The 18,254-nt window shown below is 30.4% G+C and overlaps 1 protein-coding gene across 1 annotated transcript; it reads right to left on the reverse strand.

Annotated features, from left to right (window-relative positions):
- Window positions 1–1,813: 1,813 nt before the first annotated feature.
- LOC141448426 (uncharacterized) lies at window positions 1,814–15,700 on the reverse strand. Its single transcript, XM_074116783.1, has 10 exons — window positions 15,597–15,700; window positions 15,034–15,171; window positions 12,081–12,198; window positions 10,911–11,112; window positions 10,519–10,811; window positions 9,588–9,718; window positions 9,025–9,198; window positions 6,339–6,457; window positions 4,087–4,122; window positions 1,814–2,098 (listed from the first exon to the last, which is right to left on the reverse strand). The coding sequence occupies exons 1-10, from the start codon at window positions 15,698–15,700 to the stop codon at window positions 2,076–2,078; spliced, it is 1,338 nt and encodes a 445-aa protein (XP_073972884.1). The 3' UTR covers window positions 1,814–2,075.
- Between the last annotated feature and the right edge of the window lie 2,554 nt (window positions 15,701–18,254).

Genomic DNA, 18,254 nt, shown 5'->3' on the forward strand with positions numbered 1-18,254 from the left:
AATACAATCAATGGCTCGAGTAATTTGCGCTAATATTTCAAATCGGTTTTCCAATTTAGAATCGGTAGAAATTATAGGTCAATCGATGATTTTAGATCCGCGATTTAAAAACGAAGGTTTTTCGAGCGACATTAAATTCCGGAAAATGTACCATTCTCTTGCCACTAAATTATCATTTATTCAAATTCCGAAAGCTTCGTTATCTACCGATGTTCCATCATCCACAACTTCTACTTCTAGTCTTTGGCGGGAATTCGATGCAAAAATTAAAACGTTAAACGCGAAACAGACCCCAGTATCTGCCAGTATAATTGAATTAGACAAATATTTGGCAGAACCTTTTTTAAATAGAGAAGCCAATCCGTTAGATTGGTGGAGAGAGAGGAAAGACTTATATCCCAGATTGTATGACGTTGTTTTGAAAAGATTATGCATTCCAGCCACTTCAGTTCCTTGCGAAAGGATTTTCTCTAAAGCTGGACAAATATTAGTTGACAGACGCAATAGATTAAAGTCGAGCAATGTTTCTATGATATTATTTCTGAATAAAAATTTACATTAATTAATTTCTTAAGTTCTAAGTAGCTTTAAACTTTAATCCTTCTCTAGTCTGTGATAATGCTGTGATAAAAATTATTCATTTTGTTTTGTATTGGGATATATATATATATATAGACGGCTTAGTTTTATTCATTATTAAATATTTAGTAATATAATTTCATTTCGTTAATCTTTCTTAGTTTATGTTCATTGTTATATTTTAATTTGTTTGCATGTACATATTTTAAGGTCCAACTAACATCATTGATACCTTTAACAACCTTATTTCCTTCCCATTTCATTTCCCCTCCTGGCAGGGTAACTTCAACCTCCCAGTGGTCCTGCTGGATATTAACAAAACTGCTTTGTTTTAAATCTTGTTCTTGTGTAAAGCTAATTTTATTTGATGTTGTCAATAACAATTAGATATTATATATCTTTTAAAACTGTTGCAAATTACATGTAGTTTTGTTATTAACTGATGAAGTTAAGTACTAATAAAATATTTAATAAATTGCATGATATTTGCACGAAAGCATAGGATAGGTACGGCAACTGGAATCGATGAACGAGTTTTTGGAATCGATTCCGACCCTGGAGTTGATTCAAATCCAATGATTCCACAGGCGGACTCGTATAGCCCATCACTAGTCTGTATCCGTTTTTTCAATAAATTTGCGAATGACACCGAGGGCTTATTTACGTTTTCCCAAGTCAAAAAGTACCGGATATTTTTTTTTAAGTTGATAACAGCTCGATTTCTTCCATCATTACGTTTTTGTCTACTGCTGACTTTGTTTCTTTTCTTTTCATTGTACTTTCTTTGGGTTTCAGTTTTCTTTTCACTGCTTATTCTGTCTTTTTGTTTCTACTTCCTTGCTATGCCAAATTTATGGACATTATATACACTTTGCTTCTTTCGTTTTTGTTCTGAATTAGCTGTATCATATTCTCTCTGTTTTTTCTTTATTTCCTCTTTATGAGATAAATCGTACTCACTCTGTTTTTTCTTTTGGTCCTCTCTATGAAATAAATCGTATTCTTTCTGTTTCTCTTTTATGTGTTCTTTATGTTCTATATTGTACTCTTTCTGTTTCTCTTTTATGTGTTCTTTATGTTCTATATTATACACTTTCTGTTTCTCTTTAATATGTTCTTTATGTTCTATATTGTACTCTTTCTTTTTCTCTTTTATGTGTTCTTTATGTTCTATATTGTACTCTTTCTGTTTCTCTTGGATTTTTTCTTTATGTTCTAAATTGTACGCTTCCTGTTTTTCTTGGATTTTTTCTTTTTGTCTTAAATTATATTGTCTCTGTTTATTAATTATTCCCTCGCGATTTTTAACGTAGTACCGTTGTTGCTTAGATGCGACGGTAGTCACAATAGTGTTGTTCTCCAGCTCAGCAGTGCTGTCAATTGTCTGTCTAATACCCGTTACTAAATTTTTAATTATTTGCTTTCTTTTTCGGTATATAGAAGGCATTTTTTCAAATATATAAATATAAGTAAATAATTAATAAGAAAGTAAATACTTAACGTATATTTTTCTTAGATTCTGAAAATAAAAAAAAATTATTTTTTAGCTTTGCAGAAGAAAGTGATTTTGGTTTGTTGCAATAGGACTTCAAAAAGTAATTTCTCCAATTGGGAGTATTTTAGTAAAAAAAATAAAATAAAAAAGTATGAACCTCCAGAACAATACTTGACTACAAACAGAAATGGAAGAAAAAAATTTTTGTTATCCAAGCTGAATATGAGTTATGGAATATTATGTTGCAGATTGCAACTTACAAAAATAAATAAAAACCCAAAAGGAAAATTAAAATATTGAAAATATAAAACCTGAACTCGAAACAAGAATGAATTTCAATGACAGAGAATTGAGAAATGACTGTGAAAGTTTCTTCAAACATGGAAATTTAGGACTCATGTAATCCTATTTGATAAAGAAAGCACTTCGAAAAATGTTTCGAATAAAACCTATTTATTGAAATAGGTGTAAACTGGGCTCTAGTAATCGTAAAAGTGAAAAACTATTTTATGAAGTGGTTGACACTTTCGGTTAAAAGTTTATTATCGACTTGTACTATTTTGTGTCAAAATTTGACACGATTGGAATATTTTCCACATCAGAAGGAGACAAAAAATATTGCAAGTTGATCAATAAAGGGGACATCCATTCCGAAAAACAGACAGAAAAATAAATAAAATAAGAGGATTTGCATCAAAAAACTACATCTAGCAAGTAATTACTAGATCTTTTGCCATAAGGGTAAACACCAAAAGATAAAAGGAGTTTCGTTTACTTTACTTCCAGACAAAGCCTATTCCATTGTCAGATCCAAGCCTATCTTGGGGTTATTAATCCAGAGCCAAGTCTTGCATATATTTGTAAAATTAGACTCTTATCAAAAAGTAGGGTTGCTTTGTACCATCAATTATACCGCAATATTCTAGAAATTAATTCGATTTAGTTGAAGTAACCTGACTCCTGTGACAACATACAAGGGAGCATCTGAAGTTCACTAGAAATTATAAAAGATAATGGGACAGAAAGAGTAATAAGCCCGCCCGACAATAAATATTACGTTTCTTATATTCTTAGATTAAGGCGCCACGCCACGGTAGAGGCGAGACCTGCGAAGCTAATATGTATTATGGTACTGGGTTCGATTCCCGGTCTTAGGCCTTGGATTTTATTTAATGGTTAATAAAAAGAAATTTACAGTAAAGTATGTTTGATAGTCTCCTCCGTCCACGACACCTAATTGGTAGTTGGACGTTAAGCCCCGCCTGAAAAAATAGGCGATTACTTTACTTTTTTATTCTTAGATTGAATGGGAAACAAGTACCAAATAGCTAAGCATTTTCTTTGCGTTTCAACAAGCGGATTGATAGTTTTAGAGTTGAGGAATGAAATTAATGAAGGTCGAAACTCACGACATGTACAAAGGCGGAGCTCATTATAATATTCAATGTTTCAAATAATCACTTGTTGCTTAAACAATTATTGTTATATTCTTTATAAGAATGATAAAACTAATATTAATTAATTTAACTTAAAAGTGAAAAAAAATCAACTTTTTTTCGGCTTATATAATCACACAAACAAAAAGCCTGCTACAATCATGCAGAACAACTAAATAATATCAACATATGTCTGAATGGTTGACTCTATTAAAAAATTGTATAAAAATTTTAATAATAAAATTAAAAATATAAAGGGTCACTTTAAAAAACAAACTACACAAGTCTCCAAAACGTGTAGTGTGACAATTTTTTCTTTTTCTGGTGTAACTTATAGAAACAAAAAAAAAACATTCAGTGAGGTTTTATATTTTCAAAAACATACCACATTTCTTTTAAAATTTTTTGTGTAAATATATAAAAAAAAATGGAGAGAAAACAAAAAAGCCGTTACATGAAAATGACCACACATCGAACACAATTAAATTAATGAAAAAAATAAATAAATAAATGAAAATAGGACCAGGGTAAGTTACATGCTAATGTGAGGTATTTTTGTTGTCATTGCAGACGTACCCAGCTCTTCAAGTTGCGGGAATAATGGTGCATGAACTACATCAGTCACCGTATCGCAAATACAACAGACAAAAAATAATCAGTGCGTTAGTCCCACCTATGTTTCACAATTTTGATTTTTCTTTTTAATAAAGGATTTTTCCTCAATATTTTATCACCAATTTGCCTTTCCTTGTAATATATGTGCCACCTAATTTGAATGAACAACATGTTTGATAATAAAGTTTTTAAATATTTGCGGCTAAGTCTTTCTAGGAAAATTAAAAGTCTATTTAACTTCAAATTTCTTTCCAAACCTTCTTGAGGATTCAATAAGGTTTTGACCAGAGAAAAAGAGTGAACAAGAATATTCTAGGCACAGTTGTTGGAGTTGAAAATAGTAAGGCCAGCATGGATGTAACAAAATATAGATTCCTACACTCAGAATATTTTATCTTCCATAATAACTAAGGCAAATAGTTACGAAGAAAGAACTAATGCAGTAACTCTAATGAAAGAATTTCTGTGCAACACAAAATGGCCAATGTCCCCCAGCAAAGCTAATGGAGAGCTTGTAACAGTGAAAATCGATGAATTACTTAAGTTGAAATAATTTATTAAATTTGAAGAAAATATCCAGCACATTACTAGAAGTGAGCACCTTCTCTGGAAAATAAACCAAAACGAAAATTAATTATCAAAGGATAAGGTTAGCAATAGCTGCTAACAGTAAAAATGGGTAAAGCATAATGCCATACATGAGTCATAAATTCACGGGTACCATCCATAAATGGCAAGACTCAAGGGCTGAATCACGGCCATGGATCAACAAACCTCTTAATAAATACATTTTTGGCACTAATGACCGATGCAGCCGATGCACCAAAAAATAAAAAAAAAATAAAATAAATAATAATAATTAAAAAGAAATAAATAAATAAAATAAAAATAACTGAATAAATAAATAAATAAATAAATAAAAAAATAACTGAATAAATACACAAATAAAGTAAAAAATAACAATAAATAAATACATTTAAATCAATATAAATCCGCTACTGTTTTATGTGTGTACTCATAACTTCAATGAGCGAAATTAAATTTGTAATCGTATCAGAAAGTTGGTCTTGAGATGGCTTTAAATGCTTTATGTCGGAGAGATTGAAAATCTAGCTCTTAATAAATTAGGCAAGCATTATCTGGGCTTACTTTTAGGGCGACCATAATGTTTGCTGGACAAAGGAAAAAACTTTAAAAAAGAAAAAAAAACAAGAATGAACACCTTGCTAAAATGAACGTTAGTTATAATAAATTCTAATCTTAGATAATACAGAGCTCAATTTAAATTGAACAACATTTATTAGATGAAATGAAATTCACTGCAACTCTATTTAGAAACTTTATTTCAAACGTATGCATTATGCATTGTGTTTTATCTTTTCATTCGAAGCATTAAATAATCCAAACACTTTTTTTTTCATGTTTCATGTAAACATAATGACATTGACCAATAATGAGATCATGTCTTTAAAGGGGTCTACCAAAGAAATGACTGTTTTAATCTTGTTTTTGTTTAAATATAAGGCTGGGGCAATAAACCTAATCTAAATCTAAAAATACATATAAAAATGTATATCATATCATGCAGAGATAGTAAAGATACACTAATTTATTAAATATGGAAACAAAAATTGAGATTATTTTTCTAATTTAATGTATATAATATAAAAAAAACAAACTTTAAAATATCAAAATAATACACCCCAAACTTTATACTCAGCAGACTTTTCTATAAATAAAATAAGCTGTAAGAAATACACATTATATTAGATGCTATTTTTTTTTAAATATAAATAGTTTGTACGAAATTTCTTTCGTTAATAATAATATTTTAAAAAAGGAATAAATATTTTTTTTAAAAATTTCCTCCCCTTTAAAGTTCAAAGCAAAAATTGTAACTACGAAAAAAAAGGAAAAATTACAAGCGGTCTATGACTACACTAAACAGTTATAAAACAACTACACTGCCAGTGCTGATGTCATGTAGTAAAATAGAATCATTTTCTGTAAATTATTGAATTCTGTATTGTCTTTTAGAAATGAAACATTTACTAAACATACATAAAATATATATATAAGGAATCAGAAATAAGAAGTCTAAAATTTGATTTAAAAGTAGAAAAAAAATATAAACTAATAAAAGGAGTAGTTGAAAATAAAACTATATTGTTAAAAAACAAAATTATCTATTAATTTATCAAATATATACTCACTATCAAACGGTACAAAAAGTTCGGGCATATCTTCAACTGATACCATACTTCTATAGTCCAATTTTGGACCAGGTTTACTTTGATGTTGTTGCCGTATAAATGTTCCAACAGAAGATCTCCTGAAAAAAAAATATTGAAAATTAAAATAAAAAAAACGCAACAAACGATTCTTATTTTTCTAATAAATTATAATAATTTTTGCCTTACTATTAAGTTTGACAGGTATACCAATGTAAATATTAAAGTTTTGAAGTGTAAATAGGCACTGCAGCCTGAAACCTCGTTTGTATAACTTGTATTCTATTTTAAACTGTAAATAAACTTTTTCAATTTCGATTTCTAAAATTACAATTTATAATGAATAAAGAGACAACTTTAATTAAGCAAGTTCGCAGAATAAACAATCAGAGATAAATTTCCAACTAAAATTGGCTTTAAATTCATTGCTGCATTATAAATCATTTTATTTATTTAAATTTTTTAAAGATTGCACATTGGTTATTTAATCTACCGTTCCAGGTTGAATTTTTAAATATTTTAACTCTACAATTAAGGGAGAAAAAAATTAAAATATGAAAACTATTTTAACTCCTGCAAAAAAGAAATATATCAGAGTTGGTAGATCGATGATTCCTACAGTATCTAAATGTATATATAAAATAAAACAACTATAATAATAGGCATAACGAAAATTCATGCAAATTATTTTATAAATGCTAATTAGAGAGTTTAAAATAATATAGGCTAATACGTGTGTTTGTATCCATCAAAGCATACTCATTTTTATTGACATAATACAATTTGGATTATCAAGAATTCTTCTAGGAAGAACTTCTGCGTGGACTTCATCTCTTATCTCTTAGTTTCTATCTTCTTATTTTAAACATATTTATTTCATGTCGAGGTCATTAAGAGGTGCAAATTGGCTACCATCTTCGATGTATGAGTCGAAACGATTTAATTAAAATCAGTAAAATGGATTGCAATCTGTGATTTTTCAGATAACTTTTCTGAAGTACAATTGGATGTTGGATTTGTGAAATACTGGTTATAAAATCAATCGGTTTCAAACCCAACCAATCAGCTTTCATCCTGGCTATTCCCATTACGAATATGTATTACAACTAGTAACCTTCAACTATTAGTAAGCAAATAATTAGCATCTTCTTATCAAAATAAATGCGATTAATAATATGATGGGCAGCTCCCTCTTTCTTGGTCGGTTATATTCAACAGATAGTCTAATGAGATTAGGTATAGGTGGTACAGAGACTTAACATAGTTTTACGGAGATAACCAGAGAACTTACGAGATGACTAGATGATCTTATTGATCAATAAGTACATTAAAATCAAATATCTGTTTATTTTAATAAAAATAGCCTATTTAATTTTACATTTAAACTCTCTAATAACATTGAGGTTATGTATAATAAGAATAATAACATGCAAAAATGTTCTTATTTAAAGCAAGCCAATTTGCTGCTTTTTATCTGTGGACCTACTTTAAAATAAAATAGAGACTGTCTGCTATTCTCCATTAAAACTGTAAGTTAAGTGCTAATATTTAGAAATTTTAGACACCTAAATGCAGCTCTATTAAATATTTTATTTTTCCTAAAAAATAAATATTGCAGCAGATAGCAAAAAAAAAAAATTCTTGTGCTTCAACATATTTAAAAAAAAAAAATCATATGTTTGTGGTGAATGAAAATGCAAAACATGAATGTCAATCAGAGTGGTTTGTACATACGTATTTTTATTTTTTAATTTTTTAAATCTGAACTTCTTTGAATTTATAACTTGATACAAGTTTTACCAAGTGCTAATTTTATATTATTATACCTCTTAGATAAATTAAGTTAACTAGCGTTAACAATTCTAGGGCAGAAAATTCAATAATACATTATTAATAACTAGAACAACCATTACAGTCAGAAAAACGATTAAGGTGAAGCAATATTTCTCTATACAAACTGATGCACCAAACACTGAAGTAGGATGAGAATCCTGAGAAAACGAACTAATTAAGAAAGAATGATGGATAAAATTGCGAATTCATAAATATTTTTAGAGTTTCAAAATTTTTTTTTGAAGACTGATAGATTCATCCATAAAGAGAGATATTACAAACTTTTTGTCCTTTTTATGAATTGTTGCCAAGTTTTTCAATCTACGATCATTTTCAGTCATTCATTATGGTATCTTTAGAGACCTTGTCTCTGACATTCTAGGGAGTTTTTTACATAAAATTAATGAATGAGCCAATTGAAATGAATAATGGTTTAAAAGTAATGATTGTCACAAAAATATCAGAATACTAACACTGTAAAACATCCCAAAATTTTGTAACATAACAGACTGTTAAAAACTTTGATTTTTTTGTAAGAGGTTTATAAAATTAACACCTTGTCTAATTAATACATGAATAAATTACATTTATTTCAAAAATATTTCTGAAAAACAAAAAATCAAACAGTGGAAGGATGCAAAGGTTTTAATTTTGTCGGTAATAAATTATAAAGGAAGTACCCTATACATCAACAACAATATTTATAGCATTGTTTAACATAAAATAAAAATAATAAAGGATTTGCACATCAATTCTGAATAGCATTACAAAAAACAAAAAAATAAATAAAATAAATGTTTAAATAATTACAACACTTATTTTATTAATCACTTACCCTACAGTGTTGATGATGTTTGAGGTAGAGAAAGATGGGGCAGAAGAAGGAGCCGAGGATGGAGCGGAATTTAATTGGGAATCAGTTGGTGGAAATGGAAATTTTCCACCATCTTCACTAGGGGTTTTCATAAAGAGACCAGAACCAAAATCAGTTACCATATTTATGGGAGAGCTAACAGTTGGTAGGTTTAAAATATATATATATATATTAAAACAAGAATTGTGATTAAAAATATTTTGGGATTTAGGAAAAGCAAATGATAAGGTAAGTAGATGGATGACGCGCAATAGCAGCATTTGAAAAAAAAGAGAAATATTTAGCGTTACTTTTTCCATTTACCTTAAAAAGCAGCGTAATTTAAAAACAAACAATTAAGCAGAATCATATGTGAAAACTGCTCTATGACACTGCTTAAAAAATTACTTTAGCTCTCTTACTAATAATCAAATACATTCTATAAATCTTAAAAGTTGTAAAAAAAAATTTTTTATAGAAGTTTTATGTATTCTATATAATGAAAGTAGAATATTAAAATAATTTTAAAGAAATAAAATACTGACCTTGAAAATACTTTGGAAATACTAAAAACAGAAGATGGATGTGAGTCAGCCGATGAAGGTAAGGAATCTTTATCATCACTGCCTGTTATATCTCCAACCCAAGACAATGGATACGAGAGCCTCTTAAGCATCTAAATTACATAAATTCAATTAAATTAAAATGTTTTTAACATTTTAAAACTCTTCAATCATTTAAGGATTTACAGATCAATTCCTTAATCGATATACGAAGTGGATATATCCAGAAATTTGGGCAGTACTCCCTTAGAGCTTAACATAAAAACGACTAACATTTTAATAAAGAAGGATTTACAGATCAATTCCTTAATCGATAATCGAAGTGGATATATCCAGAAATTTGGGCAGTACTCCTTTAGAGCTTAACATAAAAACGACTAACATTTTAATAAAGAAGCACTGCTTCTTAATAAAGAATGCTGAAAAAATAAAAGTAATCGAAATTGTCAAGAAAACTCATTAGGCTCTTATGTGATCATTATCAGACCTAGGTGCTGGCACTTTTTATAAAAGTCTCCTTGTCTAATGGGTTTTCTAACGGTATATCATTTTCCAGGATTCCTTTTATCTTCGTACGAGAAATTACGTTTGTTTTGCATGAAAACATGTCTACGAGCACTCAACAATGTTAGTTATCAAGTTGTTTAATTCATTGAAGACTCTTTTAGATGGATAAGTAGTCAATTTTTGTTTAAGTACTTGTTTGAAATAATTTCCTAACATTTTCTCAAATATTTCAGAGAGATCAGAAGAAAATTTTTAAAGTGTAATTTGTAACCTTTGACTTCCTTATTTTAAGTCAGCCTACTTTAAAATTGACTACTGGCCCATCTAAGAAGAACCATACTTTCGAATACTTTAGAAGAATCATACTTTTCTATCATAATATTTCTAAAAAGATTAGTATTAACACCTTATTCTTTTTTGGTTCTTGTTTATCTTCATCTTTTTTAATTTCCTCATCGAGACTAAACGAAACTGACTGTTTCTTTTTCTCTTCTTCTGTCGTGGTTGTATGTAAAGGTTGTACTGACACTGGTGGCACGAATTCACCATCACCTGCCAATAAGATATCAGCATCTGAATAGACAGTCTTCCTCGGTACTGTTGGTGGAGGTGGAGGTGGATCACGTATATCTATTCCAGAATCGTGACAAGATAATTTTACAAGATGACCTTCACTACCTCTACGGCCTTCTTCAGGAGCTGGAAAATGATCAGTACTTGAAAATTTTTCCAAAAAAAAAAAAAAACACAAAAAGATAAACATGTAGGTACTTTTTAAGTAAAAAAAGAGATATTTACCTTGTTCAGGTTCTTGAAATATTTCTTTTTCTTCTTTATCTTCTTTTTCACTGTCAACTGAATGTTTAGGAACTGCCCAATGATGATCTAAGCAAGAACGCCGCCTTTCTTCAATTGCACGAACTAAAGCTTCACCATCGACTCGATTAACATCATCCTCTAGTGGACTTTTATCTTCAGTTGTTGTATCCTGATTATCACTCTGAAAAATTATCAGTGACAGTTCATTTTTTTTGGCGATTAGAAATTTAATGAAATTATTCATAAATTAAGAATGATAGCAATAATAGAACAAGTTTTCATAAGTTGTCAGGTCATTTAAAATAGTTGAAACAAGTTGTTGAGATCTCAAGATCCAATTAAGAAAACTACAGCACAAGATATTACCCCGTGGACTGCAGAAATTAATACTTTATGACAAACGAAAAAAACTCATTGGATATGAATTGAAACACACTTCGAAAAAAATCCCCATAATAATATATTTTTGAACCAATTAATTATATACTAAAGGTTTTTCTTTTCAGAAAGAAGGTTATATTATTATAACTACATAATTATAATAGCTAATATGTATTGTGGTAACGAACCAGGAGGTTCAATTCCCCTTCTAGGCCTTGGGTTTTATTTAGTGGTTATTAAAAAGAATACTTAGTAAAGTATGTTTGCCTCCGTCCTCGATTACGTTAGTTGGACATGAAATCCATTTGAGAAAATTGGCATTACTTTAGATTACTTTTAATTACATCAAAGAAATATTGAGAAAAGCGGCGAAAGAATGAGCAACCCTATTTTTAGGGATAACAGTATTAACACTAATGTTTTTTTTAATGAGTTTTAGAGAAGGAGAGAGAGATAAAAAAATCCATTCAGAAAGAGGAAATTGAAGTAGATCCTCCCTTCCAACCAATCCATCTGGATCCCTGGAGACGGCCAAGACAAATCACTTACTTGACTAAAGTAATCATACAACTACTGTTATAGTTATCATACAAAGTTTACTCCAATACAAAAATAGAATGGTGTTGAGTGAACAATTAATAAACTGCCTATTTCATCAAGTATATAAAATAAATAAATCAAGTACATACAAAATAAATAAATAATATAATAATAAATAAATGCATAAAAGATATTTAAAAATAAATAGGTATAAAGAATAATACATACAAGTTTATCTATTGTACTATTAGTTGGGGTGACTAAGTCTCTTTCAAAAGCTTTGGGAAATGCATCTCCTTCTCTCTGTGAACCAAACCAGCATGCATCATCCTCCTCCGTAGATGACCTGAAAAGTTAGATAAATTTCAAATAGTTTTTTTACAAATTAATAGCTAATAAAATATTGATTTCATATAAAAATACTGATTACACACCAAATATAAAATAAGAACTTACGCCGATCGTAGAGCACATAGTAAAAAAGAAAAATGAAATAGCAAAATAAAATTCACCTTATTTTCTCCAAAAATGAGCTGCTCTAAAAGGTTTTATGAAATTTTTTACTACTTCAAGGTAAATAACATGCTTATGACAAGACAATTGAATAAATAAAAGTTATTCGTACTAAAAATGCAATTAGACCTACTTCTAATAAAATTAGAGCACTTTTAGCAAAAAAAGAAAAGTAATAACCTTTCTTACATATCAGAAAAGTCTGGAAATAGCTGTTTATTTAATTTCCCAGTGTAAATTTGTGAAAAATTTAAACAAAAATATGAAATTATTTTAAAAAATAATAATAAAGATGGGTAAAATAGAATTTTTGTTTTATTTTTGGAAAAACGAAAGAATTTTTCACAGCCTTACCCAATTGGTTCTCTGGTTCCTTCATAAGTCCATAAACTTCCTAGATAATCTGAGCTTAGGCTGTGCACACAAAATTATGTGTAATCAAGAACTCTTATACTAGGAGAAACGTAATCGAAAAAGAAAGAAAAAATTATATTGATGTTAAAAATAAGTTTAAAAAAGAACAACTAGAAATAAATTTTGTTTTTACAATTCTAAATTAAATCATGCCCTTTTCAACCTTCAATATATTTTATTTATTTTTTTAAAATTTCTGAATGTTTTATAATATTAAAGATTTAAAAACTCGTCACTACTTTTCAAAAGCTGCTAACCTTCAATAATTATAATAATGAAAAAATGCGTAAATAAAATTAAATTGAATATTATTATTACTGGAACTGAACTGAAGAATAAATCTTCAATAATAATAATCGCACTACTTCCATGATCGTGATGAAATATTATTTCAAAATGTCCCTTAGTATTTTATTTAAATTAATTAATATTTTTATCAAATATAATGGCATCAATTGTTTGCATATAAAAAAATTCACATTGATTTGCTAGTATTAAGCTCTTTAATATAATCATCATGCACCTGAAATTATTACATTTAAAGGATTTCATGCGCAGCTTCTTTTATGAGGGTCGTTTGAAAAGTCCGTGCAAAGTCAGAGAGATAGCACCACTGGCGCGTATCGTGGTTATGTTTAGTTAGTAGCATTTCTTGGAAGAACACACACCAAGTTTCAGCCAGATCGGTCTATTTCTTTGTGTTTGGCATTCGTTTGAATCGAGGAAGTCGAGTGATTTTCAAAAAATGGACGAAAAAGAATTTCGTGTGTTGATTAAACACTACTTTATGAAAGGCAAAACGCCTCAGGAGACTAAAGAGAAGCTTGATAAACATTATGGTGACTCTGCACCTTCGATTAGAACAGTTTATAAGTGGTTTCCAAATTTTCGGAGAGGCCATATGGGCACAAGTGACGCTGAACGTTCTGGACGCCCTGTTGAGGTTACTACTCCAGAAATCATTGATAAAATCCATGATATGGTGATGGATGACAGAAGAGTGAAGGTGCGTGAGATTGCTAGTGCTGTGGGCATCTCGAATGAACGGGTACATAATATTTTGCATCAACATTTGGACATGACAAAGCTATCCGCAAGATGGGTGCCACGATTGCTCACGCTTGACCAAAAACGAAATCGTGTGAAGTGTTGCAAGGACGGTTTGCAGCTGTTCCAGAAGAATCCGCAGGACTTTAAGCGTCGTTTCGTCACTGTGGATGAAACATGGATACATCACTACACTCCTGAGACCAAAGAACAATCTAAACAATGGGTTACCAAGGAGGAATCTGCGCCAAAAAAAGCGAAGACCGTTCCTTCGGCCGCAAAGATTATGGCGACTGTCTTTTGGGATTCGCAAGGAATAATCCTCATCGACTATCTGGAAAAGGGTAAAACTATTACAGGTGCATATTATTCATCGTTATTGGACCGTTTGAAAACCGAGCTGCAAGAAAAACGCCCACGATTGGCCCACAAAAAAATCCTTTTCCATTACGACAACGCACCAGCTCACACCTCAGCAGTTGTGGTCGCAAAATTAATGGAAATAGGGTTCCAACTCGTTTCACATCCCCCCTATTCTCCAGACTTGGCTCCCTCGGACTACTATTTGTTCCCCAATATGAAGAAATGGCTGGCGGGAAAAAGATTTTATTCAAACGAGGAGGTGATTGCAGAAACGAATGGCTATTCTTCAGACTTGGACAAATCCTATTATTCGGAAGGGATCAACAAACTAGAGCGGCGTTGGACGAAGTGTATAAGCCTAAAAGGAGACTATGTTGAAAAATAAAAAAGGTTTACCCCAAAAAATTAAGTAGTTTTTATTTTTGCACGGACTTTTCAAACGACCCTCATATATTTTCAACAATCATAGCAATTACTTCATTAATAACAAATTGACACGTTGTCCGACCCACAAGGAATAAATATAATAATAACAATAATTGCAATAATAATAAAAGCGAGGGAATATTTTCGATATTACTGCACCCATACAAACTATTCAACTAAACGGATCTTTATAAAAAGAAGTTGCATAATTTACTACTAGGCAAATAAAAGCCGACGTGCTGGGGGGGTTTTAACTAAAATAAAAATAAAATAAACTGAAAGCAAAATAAAATAAAATGTTTAACTAAGTTTTCAATAACCATGATACCAGCTTGGATGTAAGAATATTTTTTTTTCTTTTTTATCTATTTTTTTTTTTTTTTTTTATAAAAATGAAGGAACAATTCTATTAAATTACCTAAGATCTGTTAAAGTTTCTTTTGCGGAAGGATCTCGGCTATCTCCTTGATCGGTTGATAGAAGACAACTTGCATCACCTTCACCTTCTGATTCTTCACTTTTCATATGGTACACTTCAGGTTTTGGTATATTACATCTGCAAAAGATAGAAAAATATTATTGGTATGAATGTGGACAATTTTATAAGTAATATTGGATGGTAATCAGGGATTAGTATGAGATTAATTTTCAAAAACATAAGGAAGAAATTAAGTTAAGTGATAGCCTACTAAACACTTCTTTTATTTTCTCTTCATAGGAGCTGCAGCTACAGTGAGGGATAGTCATAAAATAATGTAATGAGAGAATGCAACCAGGAGGCCGGCAGTTTATTTGGAAGACTACAGGTGCATTTTATAATTGATAAATAACATTTTGGAGTCATTGAACACTTCTTCTGTTTCCTCTGGCTGTACAGTCCACGAAGGACCTTGGTCTCCTCTATCATTTTTACCAAAGCAATTCCTCTTCTATGTCCTTACTCCCAGACTTCCAATGTCTGTTTCTACATCACGCACCCACCTAATCCTCGGTCTTCCACTTTTTCTCGCCCCACTCCTGGGTGCCCATTCATCATTTTTCTGGGAAATCTGGAATCTTCCATCCTCACTAAATGCCCTAGCCATCTCAATCTTCCCCTCTTAATCCATCCTACTAAATCTTGCTCCTGTTACAGCTCTCTTATTTCACTATTCTTCCTAATTCTGCACCTTTCTTCTTGTTTCACTGGGCCAAAGATTTTCCCTTAGAATCTTCCTCTACCAATCATTTAGCAGCCTTTCATCCTCCTTGATTACACACACGTTTCACTGGCATACGCAGTGGTTGTGTAGATGTGCTTTTATAGGCGATCAGCTTTGCCTCCTTATATAGTTCACAAAAACTTAAGACCTTCTGCAGAGCCCAGAAACACCAACTGCTTGCCTTTTATTTCTACACTCACTTCATAGTTATCGGCGGCCCCCAGATCTTTGAAATATGAAACCTTCTTAAACTGGTAAGTTATGCATATAGACGCTTCATCACTATTCAGGTTTCTTCGAGAACACACCATAAACTTCGTCTTCGACTTATTTATTTGTAGACCAACTTTCTACGAAGCCGCTTCAAATTCTTGAAATCCGCCCGCGCTGCTCTGGTTATTCCCTGTTAAGACTACATCGTCTGCATATGCCATATGTTGGCTTAATCTGTTGTAGATTGTGCCGTTATGGCTTGTCCATACGGCTCTTACAACCTTTTCTAGTGCTAAATTAAAAAGTAGACTATAGGCACAGTTTTTAAAAAGGCACCATTTGATGAAGTCATTGAACACAGGAGGCTATTTCTTGATCTTTTGATCAAGCAACGAAAACAATCTAAGCAATATAATAATAATAACTTGTCGAAATAGAAACTGAAATTTAACAATTAATCAGAACTAGGCTTAGTTTTTGTCGAGACATCAGCAATTAAGGTGCACTCAATCTTACTAAAACAAGCTCTAACGAACTTTGAATATTCAGCTACTTTTTGAAGTAAATTATATGAAACTAATTAATAGCAAAATATCTACTTACAAAATTAAGAAGAATGTATGAATATGAAGTCTTCAACAAAGTTGCTTAATAAATAATAAAATCGCAAAAATTGCTAACACTTATTTCAACAACTGTTAAAAGACGTTTGATTTAGGTTAGGTTATATATTTAGGTTATATTATTTAGGTTAGGTTATATAGGTGACAACGTTTAGAGACACAGAAGGTTACAATGCAAAATAAATAATACGGTGTGTCTCTGTGCTTTTTTAAACACTGGTATAATATATATAATAAATAACTCCTTAACAAAAACTTACAGTTTAAAAAGTTAAGTATAAGGGTTGATTAAACGACAAAAGGTACACAAATCAGCAAGTACCTATCATTTCAATCATACTACAGCTCGTAATAATTTCAGCCATTTAGAAACATTTTCTAAAAGCTTATTTTATTTAAATTGGTTTCTAATTTTTCGCGATTTTTATAAAAGATTTCTCTTACTATTAAGTTTTCCGAGAACATTCCCCTGTGAACAGTGTCTTAATGTTTCCTTACAGAAGATATTAGAAAAAGAATCCATTGTACTTTCGAAACAATTGATATCATTTAAGTATAACTTTACTGCATTAAATTTTCATTAATATTTTTTACATTCTATTACACGTCACAGACCCTTATGCTGGCCAAATTTTATCAATAAAATATTTTTGCTCAGGGAAGAGTAGCACCCCTCTAGCTCATATTGATTGTAATAGGAGTTATTAAACGATTAATGCATAGGTTTTTAATGAGACGCTATTCTATTAAACAATTCAAAAAATCATAAAACGTTCACCTTACCAAAATATATTTACGCAATTATTGTTATTATTACTTTTACTTGTTTATATTTAAGTGCAATTTAGGAAATTATACATCGTCGGTTTAAGTTCATCCTTTGATTAAACGGATTGGCACTATACTGTACCAAATGGTCAAATGATAATTAAAAATAAGAGTTAATTAATTACAAATATTTATAGTAATACAATATATTAATGTATACAGCTTCCTTTAAATCTGTCCTCATCTGATTATACATATGAATTTTCTTATTTGTTTTTTAGTGCAACAGTTTGCATAGGACGTTAATCTCCACAGTAATGGTTCTCAAAGCATTTTTGTCCAGAACTTTTTTTCCATTGCCTGATTCCCAGCTTTCTGAGATGCTCCTTCAGTTCCCCTCCTTTTAGGTCTGCCTATTATCCGTCTACTCTCCTGTCACTCCTTCTACAGCTTTTTGATTCCTCTGTAAAATGGATTAAGATAACGTATATTTTTAGATCAGGACATTACTGTTACTTTTACTAATTATTTGATTATTAAAATTCTATATAAGTATTTAATTAAAGGGACTTCATTTGTTTATAATTTAGAATGGATTATTATTACAAATAGGTATATATTGGCTATTAGCCATTCAAGAGTGGAATTCCTTTTAACTCCGTGATTCAATTTTTAACAGTGATAGAAAAACTCTAGCTTTATCTTTTTCTATTTCATTGTGCGTGTGATTTGAGTAGGGTTTGCCAGGTCGAGTGATGATTATTCAAAATAAAGAGCGTAGTAAAGATAAAACAAAAATAATTGGGAACGGAGTTAAATTAAAATGCCTGTTT

Source organism: Rhodnius prolixus, unplaced genomic scaffold (genome assembly GCF_049639745.1).
Source record: "Rhodnius prolixus isolate KJV_2025 unplaced genomic scaffold, Rpr scaffold_31, whole genome shotgun sequence".
In the NCBI taxonomy this organism is placed as follows: Eukaryota; Metazoa; Arthropoda; class Insecta; order Hemiptera; family Reduviidae; genus Rhodnius; species Rhodnius prolixus.

Excerpts from the sequence above, each read along its gene's own strand:
- LOC141448426 (XM_074116783.1), bottom strand. The coding sequence starts at position 15,700 with ATGGCTAGGGCATTTAGTGAGGATGGAAGATTCCAGATTTCCCAGAAA. Across the intron at positions 12,199-15,033 it reads GAAACTTTAACAGATCTTAG|GTCATCTACGGAGGAGGATG; the intron begins GTAATTTAATAG and ends CTAACTTTTCAG. Across the intron at positions 6,458-9,024 it reads AACATCATCAACACTGTAGG|GAGATCTTCTGTTGGAACAT; the intron begins GTAAGTGATTAA and ends TTTTTTTTTCAG.